The 18,585-nt window shown below is 42.9% G+C and overlaps 1 protein-coding gene across 1 annotated transcript in view; it reads right to left on the bottom strand.

Annotated features, from left to right (window-relative positions):
- b4galnt4a (beta-1,4-N-acetyl-galactosaminyl transferase 4a) overlaps positions 1-18,585 on the bottom strand; it is a 331,744-nt gene that overhangs the window by 207,242 nt on the left and 105,917 nt on the right. Inside the window, exon 2 of the mRNA XM_084059091.1 lies at positions 12,034-12,146. Coding sequence (XP_083915217.1) covers positions 12,034-12,146 — 113 coding nt within the window. The remainder of the gene's footprint in view (positions 1-12,033; positions 12,147-18,585) is intronic.

The raw sequence follows: 18,585 nt of genomic DNA, 5'->3' as shown, positions 1-18,585 counted from the left end.
CTTCTCGTTGCCAAGTCCTCTAGAGAACTTGACCTGCAGAAAGTTGTGGGAACATACGAATTTGCGGATCACAATGCAAGCCTAATGAAGTCTGATGGTTCTCTGTTTCCGACTTCAGCCAAGTCTGCTCTTATCCATGAATTGGAAGGAGTGGTTTCAGGGACTGCATCTCCTGAAGAATCGATAGAAATGCAGAGTAGCCCATCAGCACACATGTTGACCAGTATCTTGATTGATGGCATGGCAGTCGTGCAGGAGATAAATGTCCGGAAAGGTGAAATAAAATGTTGCCGAGATCTTGCAGAATGTTTGACAACTATACAGTCACAAAATCCATGAAGGACCGAACAAGACAAATCCGTACAGCAGGAAGAGCACAAGACAAGGGGTACAAAGTAGAAGATTCCACACCGATCAAAGACTTCAAGGCTTTTCTGGGAACCAAGGAAACCAAGGTCAACCTTGTTCTCTACCTTGCACAAAAAGCTGTTGATCTTTGCAAACTGCCAATCACAACACACACACACACACACACACACACACACACACACACACACACACAAGGGTGTCATGTCCACAAACACAAACATGGTGAACGTCACAAGTACACAAGAAGAGGCAGACACATTACTGGTTCTGTATGCAGTAGCAGTGAGTCGTTTAGGTAAAACACCACATATATACTCATGTGACACTGATGTGTTGGTACTTGCCCTTCGAAGGGTACCAGACCTTCAACCAGAGAGCGCAATCATCATGGGCACTGGAGATCAAAGACGGATGATAAAACTGAGACCCATCTACATGGCCATTGGTCCTGAATGAGCAGCAGCTTTGCCAGGATTTCACACGCTTACTGGTTGTGATACCACTGGTCACATCAGAGGAAAAGGAAAATCTACCTGCTTCAAATCATTCATGAAGGCTGGTGATGATGTACTCCATGCACTTGCTGAGCTTGGTGTTGGCCCTTATCCATCCTCAGAGGTGTTAGCTGGGTGTGAAAAGTTTATGTGTCAGCTCTTCAAACCTGGGTATGAATCAGCTGAAGTACTTCGGTGGCACATGTTTAAACAGCTCAAGGCCAATCAGGGTGTGGAAAAGATATGTCCAACGCAAGGGTCCATCATAGAACATATCCTGCGAGCACATTGGCAAGCAAGTGTATGGGCACAAGACATTGTGGCTCAGCCAAAGGTTTTAGATCCACTATCTTTGGGATGGAGGCAGCAAGAGGATGGAAGTTGTGTCCCTGTAGTCTCAAAGGTTCCACCTGCACCAGAGGCAGTCGTAGAACTAGTCAAGTGTGCATGTGTTGCCAGCAAGTGCAGCGGCCGCTGTTCTTGCAAAGTCAATAATCTTCCATGCACAGAGCTCTGCAAATGTGAAGCTGCAGAAGATTCATGTAATAATCTTCAAGATGATGATGCTGAGAGTGATGACGATGATGCCTACAGTGATTGATTCTTTGTTGATTTGTTAAGTTGAGAATGTGTACTGTTGAGCATTCCTTTTATATATTTTTTCTCTGGAGGGGGGAGTATTATTATTTTTGTTTTCTTATTAACAAGGATCCATGTTCCATTTTATCAAAGGTTCAAGAATAAACCCTTTGAATTGAAAATAAACACTTTCTGTTTCTGTTTAAATAAGGTTTTTGTTAAAAATCGTCAGGTAGCTCTTGCACCATTGTGTATTTGCATTTTGAATCTGTTGCTGTAGCGCCACCTATAGGTGGATTGTGGTCAAATTTTCAGAGGTTGTGCCTCAGCTCATGATGCAACAACCCATCAAATTTGATAAATATTTGATGAGTAGTTTGTAAGTAATCATGAATTAGCGTTTTGAATTGGTTGCTGTAGCGCCACCTATGGGCCGAAAAAAATGTAAACCGGGTTTTTTGTGTCCTACTGGGTCTATAGATAAAAAAAAACATGGTTTACAAGAATCTATATGAAACATTCACTTAACTTGTTTTTGCTACATAACTACATACACTAGTTCTTCAAACGCCACTGAGCAACTTTCATTGAAATGAATAGCTGGGGGGCGGGGCGGTCCGCCCTTTAGAGATATATTATAACTCTATGGAACCTCCTCATCAGGTATATGAGGTGAAGGGAGGGGTCCAGTGGGAGCCATCTGTCTACTGACAGCACCGTGTCCACAGCACATCAATATTCATAACCCCCATTCACACACACACACACACACACACACACACACACACACACACACACACACACACACACACACACACACACACACACACACACACACACACACACACACACACACACACACACACACACACACTTGTGACAAACACACACACACGCACACGCACAACCTTAGGTGTACATTCATACACAAAACACATTCAGGTATGTGCACACAACAAACACAATGACAAGAGCGCACACACAACACACACACACACACACACACACACACACACGCGCGCGCACGCTGTGCTACAGTAGTGACATTTTAATTGCCAAAAAAGCAGGTGGTTTAAAGAGATATTTCTGTCCTCTTCATGATAAGGGATGTTGGGACCTCACAGAGCCTTAACAAACAACGGAAGCTGGAACTCAGCTGATATGAAGGCACACAGCGACAGACAGGTGCACGGGGGAAGATGAATACGGGTGCAAGAGTTAATCGAAAAACATGCTTCTCGATTGATTATTCAATTAATTTAAAAAGTAATCGGGAGAACAATGGCTAAGAACAGAATCGATAGATGCAACCATTAGCATGGACCAAGCTCCTGTGAGGAGCTACTCTCTCCTCCACTACCCACGCCGCTCAAAGTGAAGCCGAAATGTTTTTAAATTGTGATTTTATTTATGTATTTGTTTGTTTATTTTTGGCAATAATGCAGAGGTCTTATACAGGGGGTCCGGGGCCCCTAGGGGGTCCTCAGAGTTACTACGTGGGGGGTCTCAAATCTTTGTGTGATAGGACCTTTTTCTTTTATTTACGTTAACCATTTGAACCGTAGCATCCCTACATTCTGAATGGAACATTAGCCATAAATAGCAGATCTATAAGCTCACAACGCGACGTGTTGTGAGCTTGTATATCGGCTATTTTCGGCACAGAGGTTTGGTGTAGAGAGAAAAAGAGCTGACCAAGTAGAGAGCCTAAGGTCAACAAGTACTGAGAGTTTTAAATGTCTGCAAATAGAAAATACACCGATGACAGTGTTGTCAAACAAGTCTATGAAGCTATCTATGAAATCTATGAAAAGGTTTTTTATCTGCAACACAATCTTATACAATATGTAGTGGGGGTCCCTGCTTCATCTCTCTATCAGCTAAGGAGTCCTTGACGTGAAAAACCCCTTGCTTTAATTACATGCTCTCTCTCTCTCTCTCTCTCTCTCCACATACATGTGCTGATGACCTAACCCAATAGTGCTCCAGATATAAAACATGCCATGCAGAGTATGACCTTTGGCAGTGACATTTCCTCTGAACCTCATTGCCATGCACTCATATTGACAGAAGCTGCCAATTATGTTGCTTTGGAATTACTGAGTGTGACTGAACAAAAGACATACTGTATATCCGCGGCGCGCACGCGCGCACACACACACACACACACACACACACACACACACACACACACACACACACACACACACACACACACACACACACACACACACACACACACACACACACACACACACACACACACACACACACACACACACACACACAAGAACATGAGACCTCTGGAGCTTGTTCAGAAAGCTGCGGCTCGTCTGGTGTTCAACCGCCCCAAGTTCTCCCACACAACTATCCTTCTCCGTTCTCTACACTGGCTCCCCGTAGCGGCTTGCATCCAGTTTAAAACCCTGGTGCTAGCCTATAGGGCAGTGAAAGGAACAGAATGGTCGATGCTTACACCCCTGCCCGACCACTGCGGTCTGCCACCTTGGGGCGACTGGTTGCCTCGTCGCTCAAGGGTCCTTCTGGCCGATCTACACGGTCACAGCTTTTTTCTGTTCTGGCCACACAGTGGTGGAATGAACTCCCCACTGATGTCAGGACAGCAGAGTCACTGCCCATCTTAACTAGTTGTATGAACTCTTGTTTTATTATTGTATTGTTTTATTGGATCTTGTTTAGTCGATACACTTATTTGTTTTAGCTCTTGCTCATTTGATTTTCCTATTTTTTGGTAACCACTTTTACCTTAGCGCTAGGTATACTCTTGGTTGCTTGTTTTAGCAGAAAATGCACTTAAGACTTCTGGTGATTAGTAGTTTCGTTCCCTACCTATGTTGAATGCACTTATTGTAAGTCGCTTTGGATAAAAGCGTCTGCTAAATGACTGTAATGTAATGTAATGTAACATGGAGATAAGAGGTTTCTGCCTGACGACAACGATATACAATAACAGACACACATTCACACCAAACGCCGGTCAGACTAGGTGGGAAAAAGAAGCAAGGCAAATGGCTGTGTGAATAATAGATGAAGAGCAGTTGTACAGCTGAGCAGGAAAGTCTTAAGGCTAAACCACGCTGGTGCTCACAGCCTCACACGCACGCACGCACGCACGCACGCACGCACGCACACGCACACACACACACACACACACACACACACACACACACACACACACACACACACACACACACACACACACACACACACACACACACACACACACATTTGTGCTACAAATAAGCCTGCCTTACAGATAACCCCCGTAAATGGAACACAGTCTTCTACGGTGTCGGCCATAAATCCAAATAACTACACCCCAAGCAATGAGCCAATTCCATCATCTGCATTATAATCGCCGTGATTTAGGACTTGTTTACCGTCCAAGTGTGCAAACAGTCCACATAAGTGATCATCATTTCAACTTAACCCATTAAGACCGGGAACACATCTCATGTCATTTTCAGATGTCTTTGGCTATAAAAAAATTAGCAGATCTACAGACACCGAGTGCCGTGCTATGAGCTTGTAGCTCTGCTATTTTTGACATTTTTTGCAAATCTTTGAATATATGTATATGCAGTATTTAAAGCGATTCAAATATTTTTAGTTGGGGGTCCGCGGCCAAATACATATCATTTTGGGTGGTCCTTGACATGAAAAAAGTTTGAGAACCACTGATATTATAGCAACTTAAGTTTTTTCAAAAACCTGTTAGGATTTAGAAGACATTTGTAGAATCCCCAGAAGCAAAAATTTGAGTTACAAATGTTTGCTTTTGTAAAAATATATATATATTCAAAGATTTGGAAAAAAGAATCAAGATTTGAAAACAATAGCAGATAGACAAGCTCCAAGCTACGAGCTTGTATATCTGCTACTTTTGAATAAGCCAAAGAAATAAAAAAATGACAAGATTCTTTCCCGGTCTAAATGGGTTAATGTCGTCCATCACCGGTCGGTGGCGAACCGGCAACAAATGACAAAAGCGAACCTATTAAAACGCGTGAAGGACTGTGGCCATAAACTCCGGACATTTTTTTAATTACTCGAGCGACTAAAACGAAACGGTCGGCCGTGGGAGTGGAGGAGAGTTTAAGCTGAGGCAGCGTCATCCGGAGGGAGGCAGTGGTGGTGGGAGAAGTATTCAGATGTTTTAAAACTTAAAAATAGCAATACCACACTGTTGTTATATAGAACAGTGGTTCTCAAACTATTCAGGTCGCGACCCCCCCAAAATAATCATATTTGAACTGGGGACCCCCACACCCCGACAGGCCCTGAGGCATAACATTTAGTTTGAATCGGTTCCAAAGATAAATATTGTGAAAATAGTTGTTCTAGAAACTCACAACTGAGAGAAAGGTGTGCCTCTGAGATGTAATTGAGTCAAAGTATAAAGTACTTAAAAATGTAAACACTCAAGTAAAGTAAAAGTACCTCAAAATTGTATTTAATCACAACACTCGAGTAACACTTGAGAGTGTACTCTCCAGCACTTGACTGTTCCACAGGAGGAGCAGACGTGAGGCTATCAGTCAGGTTCACAGTTTAGTGAAGGGCTGTTCAGGACAGGCTGCTGCTGCTGCCTCTCTATACGTACAGCTCTTATCTCGTCAAGCACATGGTCCTAATGCCGGGACTTCACATGATTCTGACTACGACTGTGCTTTCTGTGGGACATGAGATGTATCTCTCTGTGTCTCTCTCTCACTCTCTCTGCTACCTGCTACTCTGTTCTATTAAATGCTCTCTCTCTCTCTCTCTCTCCCCCTCTGCTACCTGCTACTCTGTTCTATTAAATGCTCTCTCTCTCTCTCTCTCTGCCAGGCCAGAGCTCTTATAGCGCACGTCAGCGACCACTCAGCGATATAATACCACATCCATTTGGAGTCTTAACTTTTTTTTTGGGGGGGGGGGGGGGTTCAGTGGTTCCACTCGCTTTGGTTCTGTACTCTGTGGATGCTCAGACGTCAAACGGCATTGCTGAGGGAAACACTATTATAAGCTGCCATGCATGGCGCTCTGTGGAATATAAACTGCTGTCAGAGAGAGCAGAGGGGTTACCAAACATTTTTCCATGCCAAGGACCCCTACATAGCCAACCCCCCCACCACCCCATTGCAGAATGACCACAAGCTCACACACTGAGCGATATATGCACGACGAGTTTCCAGTCGATCAGTCGGGTGTTTCTCAAGAAGCGCACGCACGCACGCACGCACGCACGCACGCACGTACGCACGCACGCACGCACGCACGCACGCACTCACACTGTGTACTGTGTTTGTATTTGTTGATGACACGTATTATTGTGTCAATTTGTTATGCTATGTTGATGAATTGAATACATAGGACCACAATGGAAACAAGTCTCCAGGAGTTTTTTTGTGTTATCCTTTTAGCCTTAATGTCTTACTGTACCACGTTTACGTTTTTCACTAATAAAGTATTCGTTTCAAATCTTTTTTTATTGTGAAGCACAGGGTAATATTATACATTTATGTTCATACATATGGATTGCTTCCTTTTCTTTTTTTTTTAAACAAAAACCAACAGACATATACACAAAATAGACGAGTAACATGAAAAGAATACACTCAAACTTAAGCAAAAAACAAAGGGACCCTCCCGCCTCCCTTCCCCCTCCCCAGAAGTGCTGCCCCAGATTACGTGCGACACGGGTCATCCACAAGGATTAGCCTATCAACCTTTAAGAAAGGAGACTAAAGGCTTCCAAATCTTTTCAAAATCTTTCAGTTTGTCTTTGAGTATAAATCTGATTCTTTCTAAATGTAAGGATTCTGTCATCTCGTTGAGCCAGAGTTTGATTGTGGGGGCCTCTTTCTTCTTCCAAAATAATAGTATCAATTTTTTTGCAGCAATAAGGCCGTATGAGAGAAGGCGCTGTAGATAGTTGTAATTTCTTCATCCCTTCTGATAACCCCAGGATGACTAACACTGGGTCTGGATCTATCTCTACCTCTAGTATATTGGAAAATAGTCTGAATATCTCTATCCAGAAATTCTGTAGGTTGGGACCTAATAAAGTATTCAATCAATCAATCAATCAATCAATCAATCACTTATGGTGGTGTATTCTGCACTGTACAGTCTGTGATTCAGTGTACTCATGCGTGATGGTGTACCGTTTATTGTGTACTATACAGTGTACTGTGTATTGTGTACTATACAGTGTACTGTGTATTGTGTACTATACAGTGTACTGTGTATTGTGTACTATACAGTGTACTGTGTATTGTGTACTATACAGTGTACTGTGTATTGTGTACTATACAGTGTACTGTACAGTATACTATACAGCATTTGTTCTCAAAGTGGGGTCCGGGGACCCCCAGGGGTCCTTGAGGGAGTTCCAGGGGGTACCCAGCTAAATGATGGATAGTTAGTAACCAAATGGACTCTTATGTGTCTGTAACTCAGAGAGTGTACAAATGGAACCAAATGGACCCTAATGGGTCCTTTTGGTTCCATTTGTACACTCTGAGTTAAATCGACATTGATTTTACAATATAAATTTGGGTCCCAAAGATAGAAATGCCGTTAAATGGGGGTCCGTAGCCTAATGCATGTCAAACTGGGGGTCCTTGAAATTAAAATGGTTGAAATCACTGCTAGAGCCATAAAAATCTTCTCTTATGGGGGTCCCTAGCATATCTTTTCAAACGGGGGTCCGTGGGCTAATAAGTGTCAATTTTGGGGTCCTTGACATGAAAAAGTTTGAGAACCACTGCTATACAGTGTACTGTCAGTGTGTATTGTGTACTATACAGTGTACTGTCAATGTGTATTGTGTACTATACAGTGTACTGTCAGTGTGTATTGTGTATTTTACAGTGTACTGTCAGTGGTTCAGTCAGTATACTCATTCATGCTGTCTATTGATATACTGCAGATTCATGTATTTCATGATTACAAAGTCTGGGACACGCTATAACAAAGTTTACTGGCTCACATCAATAGCTGACAGTTGATGAAAAAAAGAAAAAAAAAAGCATATCCCCCTGCACCTATACCAATAATTTGTTGTTTATACGTCCGTCAATGCCACTTCAGAATATCAGTTGGGAAAACTTCTAGATGATGTAGCAGAGTTGAACTTAGATGTTTATGGCCTGGCTCCAAATGAAAGTGCTTGCTTGACTTCTTTACGGTTATAAACCTTGCTCATGACAGCCGCGTTTAATGGGAAAATAAAGCTCAAGCATCTAGGGAAATACACCAATGTAAAAAAAGCTATGGCTGGGAGATATACAGTATATATGACTTCAAATCAATATCACGATTATTTGAAACTTTTGCCTCGTTTACAATTAATTAACGATTAATTAATTAACAACATGCATGCTGAAAATAGCAGATTTCGAAGCTCGCAGACTCACGTATAGCCTACGTAGGATGGTTAAACAGATTTTGATGCTATAATAGCTAATTTAGCTGGAGACCCCCTGGAACCCCCTCCCACAAGGACCCCTGGGGCCGATTACACATTTAAGTTGACGATTAATTGTCACCAGGGGCGTAGCCACGGGTGGGCATAGGTAGGCCTGGGCCCACCCATTTGGTTTTTCTGCCCACCCCAAAAAAATAAAAATTTTATATCATGTTCAGCCATCCGAAATCCGTCACAAACCCGCAAAAAAAGTATCAAAAAACGCTAAAAACCACACGGTCTGGGCACGCATCCCTAGGCCCATCCTCGGCTAGCGTTCTGGCTACGCCACTGATTGTCACACAAATAATTGTTGGTATTGAACATTGGAACATGGACTGTTTGCCTTTAGGCCTCGTAATAAAAAATTGCACAAGTCAGATATGACAACGTATTAATAATTACTGACATATTTAATCATTTTATATTTTTCAAGAAATAGTGGAAATAGCTGATCTACAAGCTTACAATGCGTCACGTCGCGTGACGCATTGTAAGCTTGTAGATCAGCTATTTCAGCTTTTTTTTTTTTTTCTTTATGCAAAAATGATGCATATTTCTCAAAACTCAAAACATTTTAGATTATGTTTACTACCACAACTGTGGGAGTTGCAGGTGGTCTCCCCACTGGGGTATATGACCACTACGGGTTGACGAGCGGTATTGCACGAAGCTCAAATGGTAATATCCCCACACATATGGGAGATGCAGGATTAAAATCCCACGTAGGACATAATACATTTTACGGATTGAAGCTTTAACTCTACACGCCCCTACACTTACTTTTCTCTTTTTAAAGAAACTTTTCTGAAAACTTTGAACAGATTTTCTATATTTGAGGAGCGTGACTGGATAGAAGAAAACATCTTCCTTTATTTATACTGCAGGGTCACCAGGCTAAAACTGTAGGTGTTTTACAATGAGACAAACCACAAAAAGTGGATTTTTCTTTTCACGTTGCCTAAGAAACCTCTGTGGCACCGCAATGCCTCTTAACCCGTATCTCAGTGCTTGTCAAACTTGTTCACGTCAAGGACCCCCACATTGAAATGTATTTGACTGCAGACCTCAATCTGAAAATGTTTTGAGCCAGGGACACCCAGAAGAGAAGATCGGTGTAAATAAACAAATGCAAAATTATTCAAACGAATGCAAAATTATTCAAAATTATACAAACTTTCAGAACCCTTATAGGCACTCAATGTGGTGCCTGTAAGGGGTCCTTGATTGGGCTCCAGGGGGGTCCCCAGCTAAATGATTACTGAAAGTTGGGAACCAAAATGTAACCTTATGGGTCCATTTGGTTCCATTCGTACACTCAAACTGAGGATTTTACAATAAAAACTTTACTCTTAATACAATCTATAACTTCTGTTGAACTTTGGTTCTTGGCTGTCCACATATGACGTATGAAGATCTTAACTCAAACAGTATATGGTTCCTTTCACTTCTAAACATCAACTGAGACATTGTACACAGGTTTTCTTTGATGTTCCGAGAGTATCTAAATCAGTTGCCAAAAAACACCCTTTAGGTTTAAAGCTCCTTCTGACTGGAACAATCTACCTGTTCATATTCGGTCAATAACATATTTTCCATTGTTTAAAACTGCTGTTGATGTTGTTTGAATTGTCTGGTTTTTTTTTGTCTAAATGTATGTATTATGTATTCTGTAATATGTGGACCCCTTGAAAACTAGATGGTTCATCTGCAGTGGTTATTCCCAATAAATAATTTCAACAACATTGCACTTTTTTTTTTGTTTTTATCAAATGGGGGTCCGTAGCCAAAAACTGGGGGGGCTCTTGAAATGAAAGAGGTTCATTGCACTAATCTCTTTACTCTGAACTCAGAGAAGTCACGTTAATCTCTTTCCCACACCCAACCTCCATTTGGCACAGGCAGTAGGAGTGAGTGCTAATCAGAGGGTACACAGGGACCAGAGTGTTTGCTAATAATTAAGATGTGGACTGTGATTGCTGGAGCGCGGTGGGTTTCTCCACGCATGCAGGCACGCACACACACGCACGCACGCACACGCACACACCTATGAGCAGTACACTTCACTGTGGTCTTCATTAGACAGGCGTAGGAGGTACGGCTGGGCAATTCACCCATAGCAAAACCGATATTTAGAATCAATAACTGGCTTATGACAGAATAATTGAGAAGCAAGTACTTTTTTTGTTCTTATTATATCAAGTTCTTATAATTTGTGTTCTTATAATATCAAGTTCTTATAATTTGTGTTCTTATAACATCAACAAATCTACATGAAATAATTCTAATAGATGTTGTCTGATTAAAACCCTAAACCTTTGTACAATGGTGGCACATTTTACAGTCAGATCTACAGATCTGCTTTTTGTTTTTAAACAGTCAACAAAAGTTTTGTAATAATCGTGATATTGATCTGAAGCCGTATCAGCCAGCTCTAGAACTGTGAGTTTGCTAATAATCAACCTCAGCATCCGTATCGTGGGGAAAGGCTTTCGCAGAAAAGCAGCAGATCGACAAGCTCACAACGCGTCGCAGCGCGACGCGTTGTGAGCTTGTGGATCTGCTGCTTTTCTGCGAAAAGAATACAAAAGACACTAGTGCAGAGCCCTGAGGGACTCCGGTCAACCACACTACACTGACTTCACTCCAACCCACGTAGGAGTCCAAGAAGTGAGAGGAGATGCAGAGTAAGCACAGTAACCCTCTGTGGGGTTATTGCTACTTTTTTGGTTTGTTTTCTTTTCCTATTGTTTTTCTTGTATAATAATGTGCCTAGTATTCTTTTCTGACAGGCGTGACAGACAGAGAGGAATGATTGAATGCTCGCCCGCCCGGAGCCGGACGAGCGGAATCCATCTCTCCCACAGGTGTGTGTGAGTGTGTGTGTGTGTGTGTGTGTGTGTGTGTGTGTGTGTGTGTGTGTGTGTGTGTGTGTGTGTGTGTGTGTGTGTGTGTGTGTGTGTGTGTGTGTGTGGAAATTGCCGTCCTAAAATGGCCTTCCTCACGAGTACAGTAATATGTGTGTGTGTGTGTGTGTGTGTGTGTGTGTGTGTGTGTGTGTGTGTGTGTGTGACATACAATCTGTCCACAGTGAGAGAGAGAGAAGCCAGAACTCACCGCCATATCGTCCTCCCTGCTGTCACTAGTGTCCTCGTTCTTGTGGTGTCCAGCTGAAGAGCGAGTGTCCCTCTTACGGCTGGCATCTGTCCCCTCCGTCTGCCTCTCTCCATCTGAACACAGGATGACACAACGTGCCGTTAGCCTCTAGCGTTAGCATCACTATCCCCAGCTAATACCGCGATCATTGTTCATCATCATCATCATCATCGTCAACATCATTGTCATCAACGTCATCATCACTGGTTCACTGGTTCTCAAAGTGGGGTCCCGGGGACCCCCAGGGGTCCTTGAGGGGGTTCCAAGGAGTCCCCTGGTAAATGTGTTAATATAGCATCAAAGCCACTTTAACCCTATAGACGGTACAGCCGCTATTTGACATTTGCCGATCTACAATCTCAAAACGCGTCACAATGTGAGCTTGTAGATCTGCAATTTTCAACAACAAAAGAAAATTGTAAAATCTTTAACAAAAACAAATATTGTATGGGGGTCCCTGGCACAAAATATTTTCAGATGGGGGTCTGCAGCTAAACACATTGTTAACCACTGCACTGGTTAACATTGTTGTCAAATCACCGAAAGTGTTGAAGAGAAAGAGAACGGGTTGTATCGTCCAGTGGGGATTGTAAGAACATTTTTACACTTGTAAACCTACAATGTGACAACAAAGAAGTTGAAGTTTGAGTGAGTGGGTAAACTCTCTGCAATAGTCCCAGTCCAGGACAAGGGAGGAACAAAACAAACACAGACAGTGGAGTAAAGAGAGAGAGAGAGAGAGAGAGAGAGAGAGAGAGACAGAGAGAGACAGAGAGAGACAGAGACAGAGAGAGAGAGAGAGCGAGAGAGAGAGCGAGAGAGAGCGAGAGCGAGAGCGAGAGCGAGAGCGAGAGCGAGAGAGAGCGAGAGCGAGAGCGAGAGCGAGAGAGAGACAGAGAGACAGACAGACAGACAGACAGACAGACAGAGACAGGATGGGACATAAGGGGCAGTTTATCTGCAGAGGAGTGGAGCCGTTAGGAGGCTATCGTGCCACAGATGGATTATGGGAGTTTTGTGGTGCGATGACAGTTGTCTCGGCCTGGGAGAGAACGACCAGAATTTAAACCCGCTCATTAAGAATGTGTGTGCGTGTGTGCGTGTGCGTGTGCGTGTGCGTGTGTGTGTGTGTGTGTTACACAACATACTGTGTGGTCATAGTCCATAGTCAGGTTCCTCTGATGCAAGAAATCACACTCTGTTACACACAGACACATTTTTTTAAACCCTTTTACCATAACCCTGGAGCCAAAACTAGCCAATGTACAAGCCCACAACGCGTTTACACGCTTACAGTATATATCTGCTATTTTTGGTGTAAAACACTGCCGTGCAACCAAGTATGAATCACACATATTTCTAACCCCCACATCCTCCATCTAACCTCTAAATGCCAACTCCTAACCCCAACCTGAATATTTTCCTAATGGTAAAGCCTATCTACAAATCATTTTAACCATAAAGCAACCATTTACTTAGCGAGGACCTGGAAAACTGTCCTCACCGTCAAGGGGAAGTGACAGTTTGTAGCATGACATGATTTTTACCTGTATTCATTCAATGTAGAAATAACACAGACTTCAGGGATTCAAACTTTATGTTTATTTAAACACTGTTTATTGGAACCGATGTGAAATGTTTGTCACCTGGTCTTTCCTCTGCAGTACTGGCACCCTCTGAATGTGACTTGGAACTGCCAAAACAGAACAGGGCCAGTCCATTTGGTTTAAGAAGGGGTGGAACGTGCCAAGTACTGTAGAGGAGAAGGGGTGTTTGTATATGTGTTTAACAGCTTCTTGTTAAAGTCCTTTTGGATTATATTGGCGCCTAAATATGTGATTCATTCATTTATTTAAAAGTTTGATTATTCCTGTGGTATGGGGAATGTCTGTAAAAGCTAATTGATAGCTAATTGGAGTCTGTACTTGTGGTAGGATCCACTCCCTATATAACAGAGGCTGCAATGAACAGACAGTCAGTAATACTTGGGCAGGCAAAGCGCTAACAGTCTGGAAACAGAGCTGCCAGGGCCCTTAGTTAAGGATAAGCCTGATTGTGCAGTCACTGTATGGTTTGTTGTCTTTAGCTGTGCTTTAAGTCTTTCAATTTCTTGCGAGTTATATTTACTTTTTATTTTGAGTTAAAAGGCCTTCACTGTTCATCCGCTGCATTAGAGTGTTTCCTGGAGGCTGAGAAAAATAAAACGCCAGAAATTGGTAATTGTGCACGTTTGTTTTTGGAGCCTTGGCCGCTTGGACAACCTTTACACTCACAATGTCTAATTCGACTATACTTGTGGGGGACATTAGGCCCTCACAAGTACAGTAATACACACACACAAAGTCAAGATCAATCAAATCAGAGTTGAATTAATACTGAGCATTTGTAATAGGCCCAGTTACAGTGATTAAATAATAATCGCTTGATTGCAATAATTTTAGCTGACTGCAGTAATTTTGCATAATGGTCAGAATCATTTACATTAATCTGTATGAAAACAGCTGGATGAAACTTACATAAATGTCATATTTTTATCATTTATTCATTATCATTTTCCACACTCTATGACAGTGGTTCTCAAACGTTTTCATGTCAAGGACCTCCAAATTGATATGTATTTGGCCGCAGACCGCCCACCTGAAAAGGTTTTGTGCCCCGGAACCCCAGAAGAGGAGATTTATGTGGATTTTTTTTTTTTTTTTAAAACAGCAGATCTACAAGCGCACAGCACGTCACTTGGTGCCGTGCAGCGAGATTCTACTGCACATCTGCTATTTTTTAATAGCCAACGTATAAATGGATAAAGTGGTTAAAATGATTGTGACGCTACATTAACTACTTTAGCTGGGGACCCCCTGGAACCCCCCCGCAAGGACCCCTGAGGGTCCCCGGACCCCACTTTGAGAACCAATGCTTTATGACGTCATCATCTCCCTGTGCCCCCCCCCCCCCCCCTTCTGCCTGATGGCACATCATGAGTGGAGAGAATTAGCGCCAGCCGACTGTTCATCCCAAACTCTAATATTTGCACAACGCATTTTACTAAGCATGTAACATGGATTTAAAGCCAGGCATACAGTACTTTGCTTTTAAGCCAAATGGAAAAGGAGAGCCGCATAAGTTGGAGGAAGCTTTTTGTCGGATTTGCCATAGTACTTCACATTGTTTACTTTGATTACTACTTGCTTAATCCCAGTGGTGTAAGTACATCTACTCAAGTACTGTACTCAAAAGTACAATTTTGAGTTAATTGTACTTTACTTGAGTATTTTCAATTTCCTATACTTACTTACTTCTACTCCACTACATCTCGGATCCAAATATTGTACTTTTACTCCACTACAATTATTTGAAAACTTTAGTTTACTAGTTAGTTTGTAGAATGTAAAAAAAGCCAGAGGAGATGCTAAGATGACCCCAAACAAATGACCCCAAACAATATCCCTTTGAGCGGTTGACCGTCTATCAAACTATGGAACTAAAATGTCACGACGGTGGTGACAGTCCTCCTGTGTAAGGGGATATTCAGCCCTGCATGAGACGAGTGGCTGGTTATTTAGAGCTACGAGAAGAGAATGGATATGTGGATAGCCATCACGGTTTCAATATCCCTCCCGCAGGATATTCACATAAAAAGGAATCCATATCGTCACTGTCAGGCAGAAACCTTGCATCTCCATATTTTTTTTAATTAAAGTGGCACTATGTAACTTTTTTTTTATGAATACAATTTTGTTATACAATATAACAATTGTGGTGGTTGTATTAGGTCTCCCTGCTCTTCTATTGAGACATTTAGATCGTGTCAAAGGTCATGTCTCGCCTAGACACAAGATCTGACACAAATGTTAACCTGATGGTCAAGATTCACGTTATCCCCCTGAGCAAGCAGGCAGGCTCTATTAGCTCAATGGTACAAAATGTCAGCACCTGTGCAGGAAACCGGGTTCAAATCCAGGGTAGAGGAGGAAAGTTACATTTCCTGAAAAGTAACGGTTTTGGACATAAAAGGTTTCCGCCCGACAGTGCCGATAAAAAGGAATCCATATCCTATTCACTGCAATCTCCTTTTATTTGTATTGGAGTGCATTTGGGATCCCATTTAACCGTGGTGGTTCATGAAATGCAGAACATCGCCATGGCTGGGATGGGCTGTCATAAACGATGGCGCCTGAGCCATAGACTCTCTGTCATAAAAATTGGCGTGTGTGTGTGACTGTGTGTGTGACTGTGTGTGTGTGTGTGTGTGTGTGTGTGTGTGTGTGTGTGTGTGTGTGTGTGTGTGTGTGTGTGTGTGTGTGTGTGTGTGTCTATGTGTGTGTGTGTGTGTGTGTGTGTGTGTGTGTGTGTGTGTGTGTGTGTGTGTGTGTGTGTGTGTGTGTGTGTGTGTGTGTGTGTGTGTGTGTGTGTGTGTGTGTGTGCGCGCGCATGCAGGCGTGCACGTGTGTCCCCCCAAATACATTCCGCTGTAACTGAGCCATTATAGCTTAGCTGCTCACAGTGTAAAATACAGAACATACAGGCTTGAGCATGCACACACACACACACACACACACACACACACACACACACACACACACACACACACACACACACACACACAGAGCTGGGATTGTGATTAAAAGCAGTGCAGGAGAAAGGGCAGCTATAAAGTATAACGAGAGCTAATGGTTTTCCAATATGTCCCCTAAACAGTGTGAGAGTGGGTTGAATCAGAGGTTGGGTGGGGTAAGAGGGGTGGGGGGTGGGACTGGGTGGGGGTGTTTGAAGGGTGAGCGGAGGCAGTCAAGGAGACGATGAGAGAGAGAGAGAGAGAGAGAGAGAGAGAGAGGGATGGGTTCACAATGTGTCTGCTACTCCTCATTAATGCAGGTAGAGAGAGGGAGAGAGAGAGAGAGAGAGAGAGAGAGAGAGAGAGAGAGAGAGAGAGAGAGAGAGAGAGAGAGAGAGAGAGAGAGAGAGAGAGAGAGAGAGAGAGAGAGAGAGAGAGAGAGAGAGAGAGATACAAAATAATTCAAATTGTACAGTATATAATGTAAACGGTCAGACAGACAGATAGACAGACAGACAGACAGACAGACAGACAGACGGCAGGATTATGGGAGAAAGAACAAACAAGACATTGACCTACTACTAGAACAATTGTTCTCAAATGGTTTAATTTCAAGGACCCCCACAACTCTTGTAGAGTGTACAAATGAGAGTTACAGACCTGCAAGGGTGCATTTGCCACCCCGAGGGTGCCTAGACCCCACATTAGGGGTTAAATGCCTCGCTCAGGGACACCGGCACACCGGTGACCTTCCGATTACCAGACAGCCTCTAGACCATTCAGCTGTGAACGCCCTTAGTACAATCTTAGTATGTATGTGTGTATGTACATACGCCCCCACAAAAGTAGACCAATCACACCAAATTTGGCAGCTCAGCTGACACGGTATACACCAACCACAGTCCCCACAAAAATACACCAATCACAGCGAACCACACAGCTCAGGGGATGCAGCTACACCAATCACAGTCCCCACAATTGTATTTCGGACCCACATTATGGCCACTAGGGGGCCAGCTCTACTGTGTGCACGCACCATCTACAGGAAGCTGCAGAGAGCGCATGCACATTGGGGGTATGGCCGTTGGGGTGGGGGTTTGGGTTAGGGGGGGTATGGGGAGGGGGGCTTCAGGTAGTACAAGGCCAAATGCCCAGACTCTGTCTTGTTTTTTCTTATGACACGTTTTCCGACACTCAAGTATCTGAGACATAATGACAAATACATTTCGCTGTGTTTTGGAAGACGTCCTCGACTCCCTTTCCCTCCATTCCTTCTGCGGTGGAGCTAATTTCGACGGTGATAGACTTTCGCTTTGATCTGCTGAGAAGAATCATCTTGTGTCTGCTGAATAAAAAGAGAATGAGCAAATGAACACACTGCGAATGCATTCCCTTTAAACCTGCAGGGCTTTGGTCTGCTGCCTCCTTACTGTGTGAGGGACTGACTGTCTTTTGATCTCAGCCAACACAACAACTTTCCCAAGCAAAGCGAAAAACAAAAACAAAACAGAATTAAGTCAAAGAAGTCAAGACAAAGTTGAGATATGTCTGAGCACATTCATACAGAGAATCCATCTCTCTACGTCAAACTGAAACTCCATTGGGTGCAGACTTGTGAGAGCGAACAGGAAGCAGCTGTCTATTAAATATGGCCTCCAGCATGTTTCAAAGGTAAAGCACATCAAAGAGGAGAGAACGCCAAATTCTAGTCATGTTGGACTTCACTTTATACTTTGCCACTTGAACCCCCACTTTCAATTCAACACAAGTCTCAGTGTTCATTTGCAAATTAAACAATTTTATGCTTAGCATGCAGAGGAGCACATGTTTAGGTGAAATGTTCTCGTGTTTGTGTGTATCCAGCATGCTACAGAATGTCAATTACAAAGAACATGTTTTTATTCATGCCACAAAATGAAGTAGTACATTTCAATTTAAAAATCATAATTTATTCATATTTA

This window comes from Gymnoscopelus microlampas (genome assembly GCF_963454915.1).
Source record: "Gymnoscopelus microlampas genome assembly, chromosome: 6".
Classification (NCBI taxonomy): Eukaryota; Metazoa; Chordata; class Actinopteri; order Myctophiformes; family Myctophidae; genus Gymnoscopelus; species Gymnoscopelus microlampas.
This window is presented reverse-complemented; position numbering and strand designations above follow the sequence as displayed.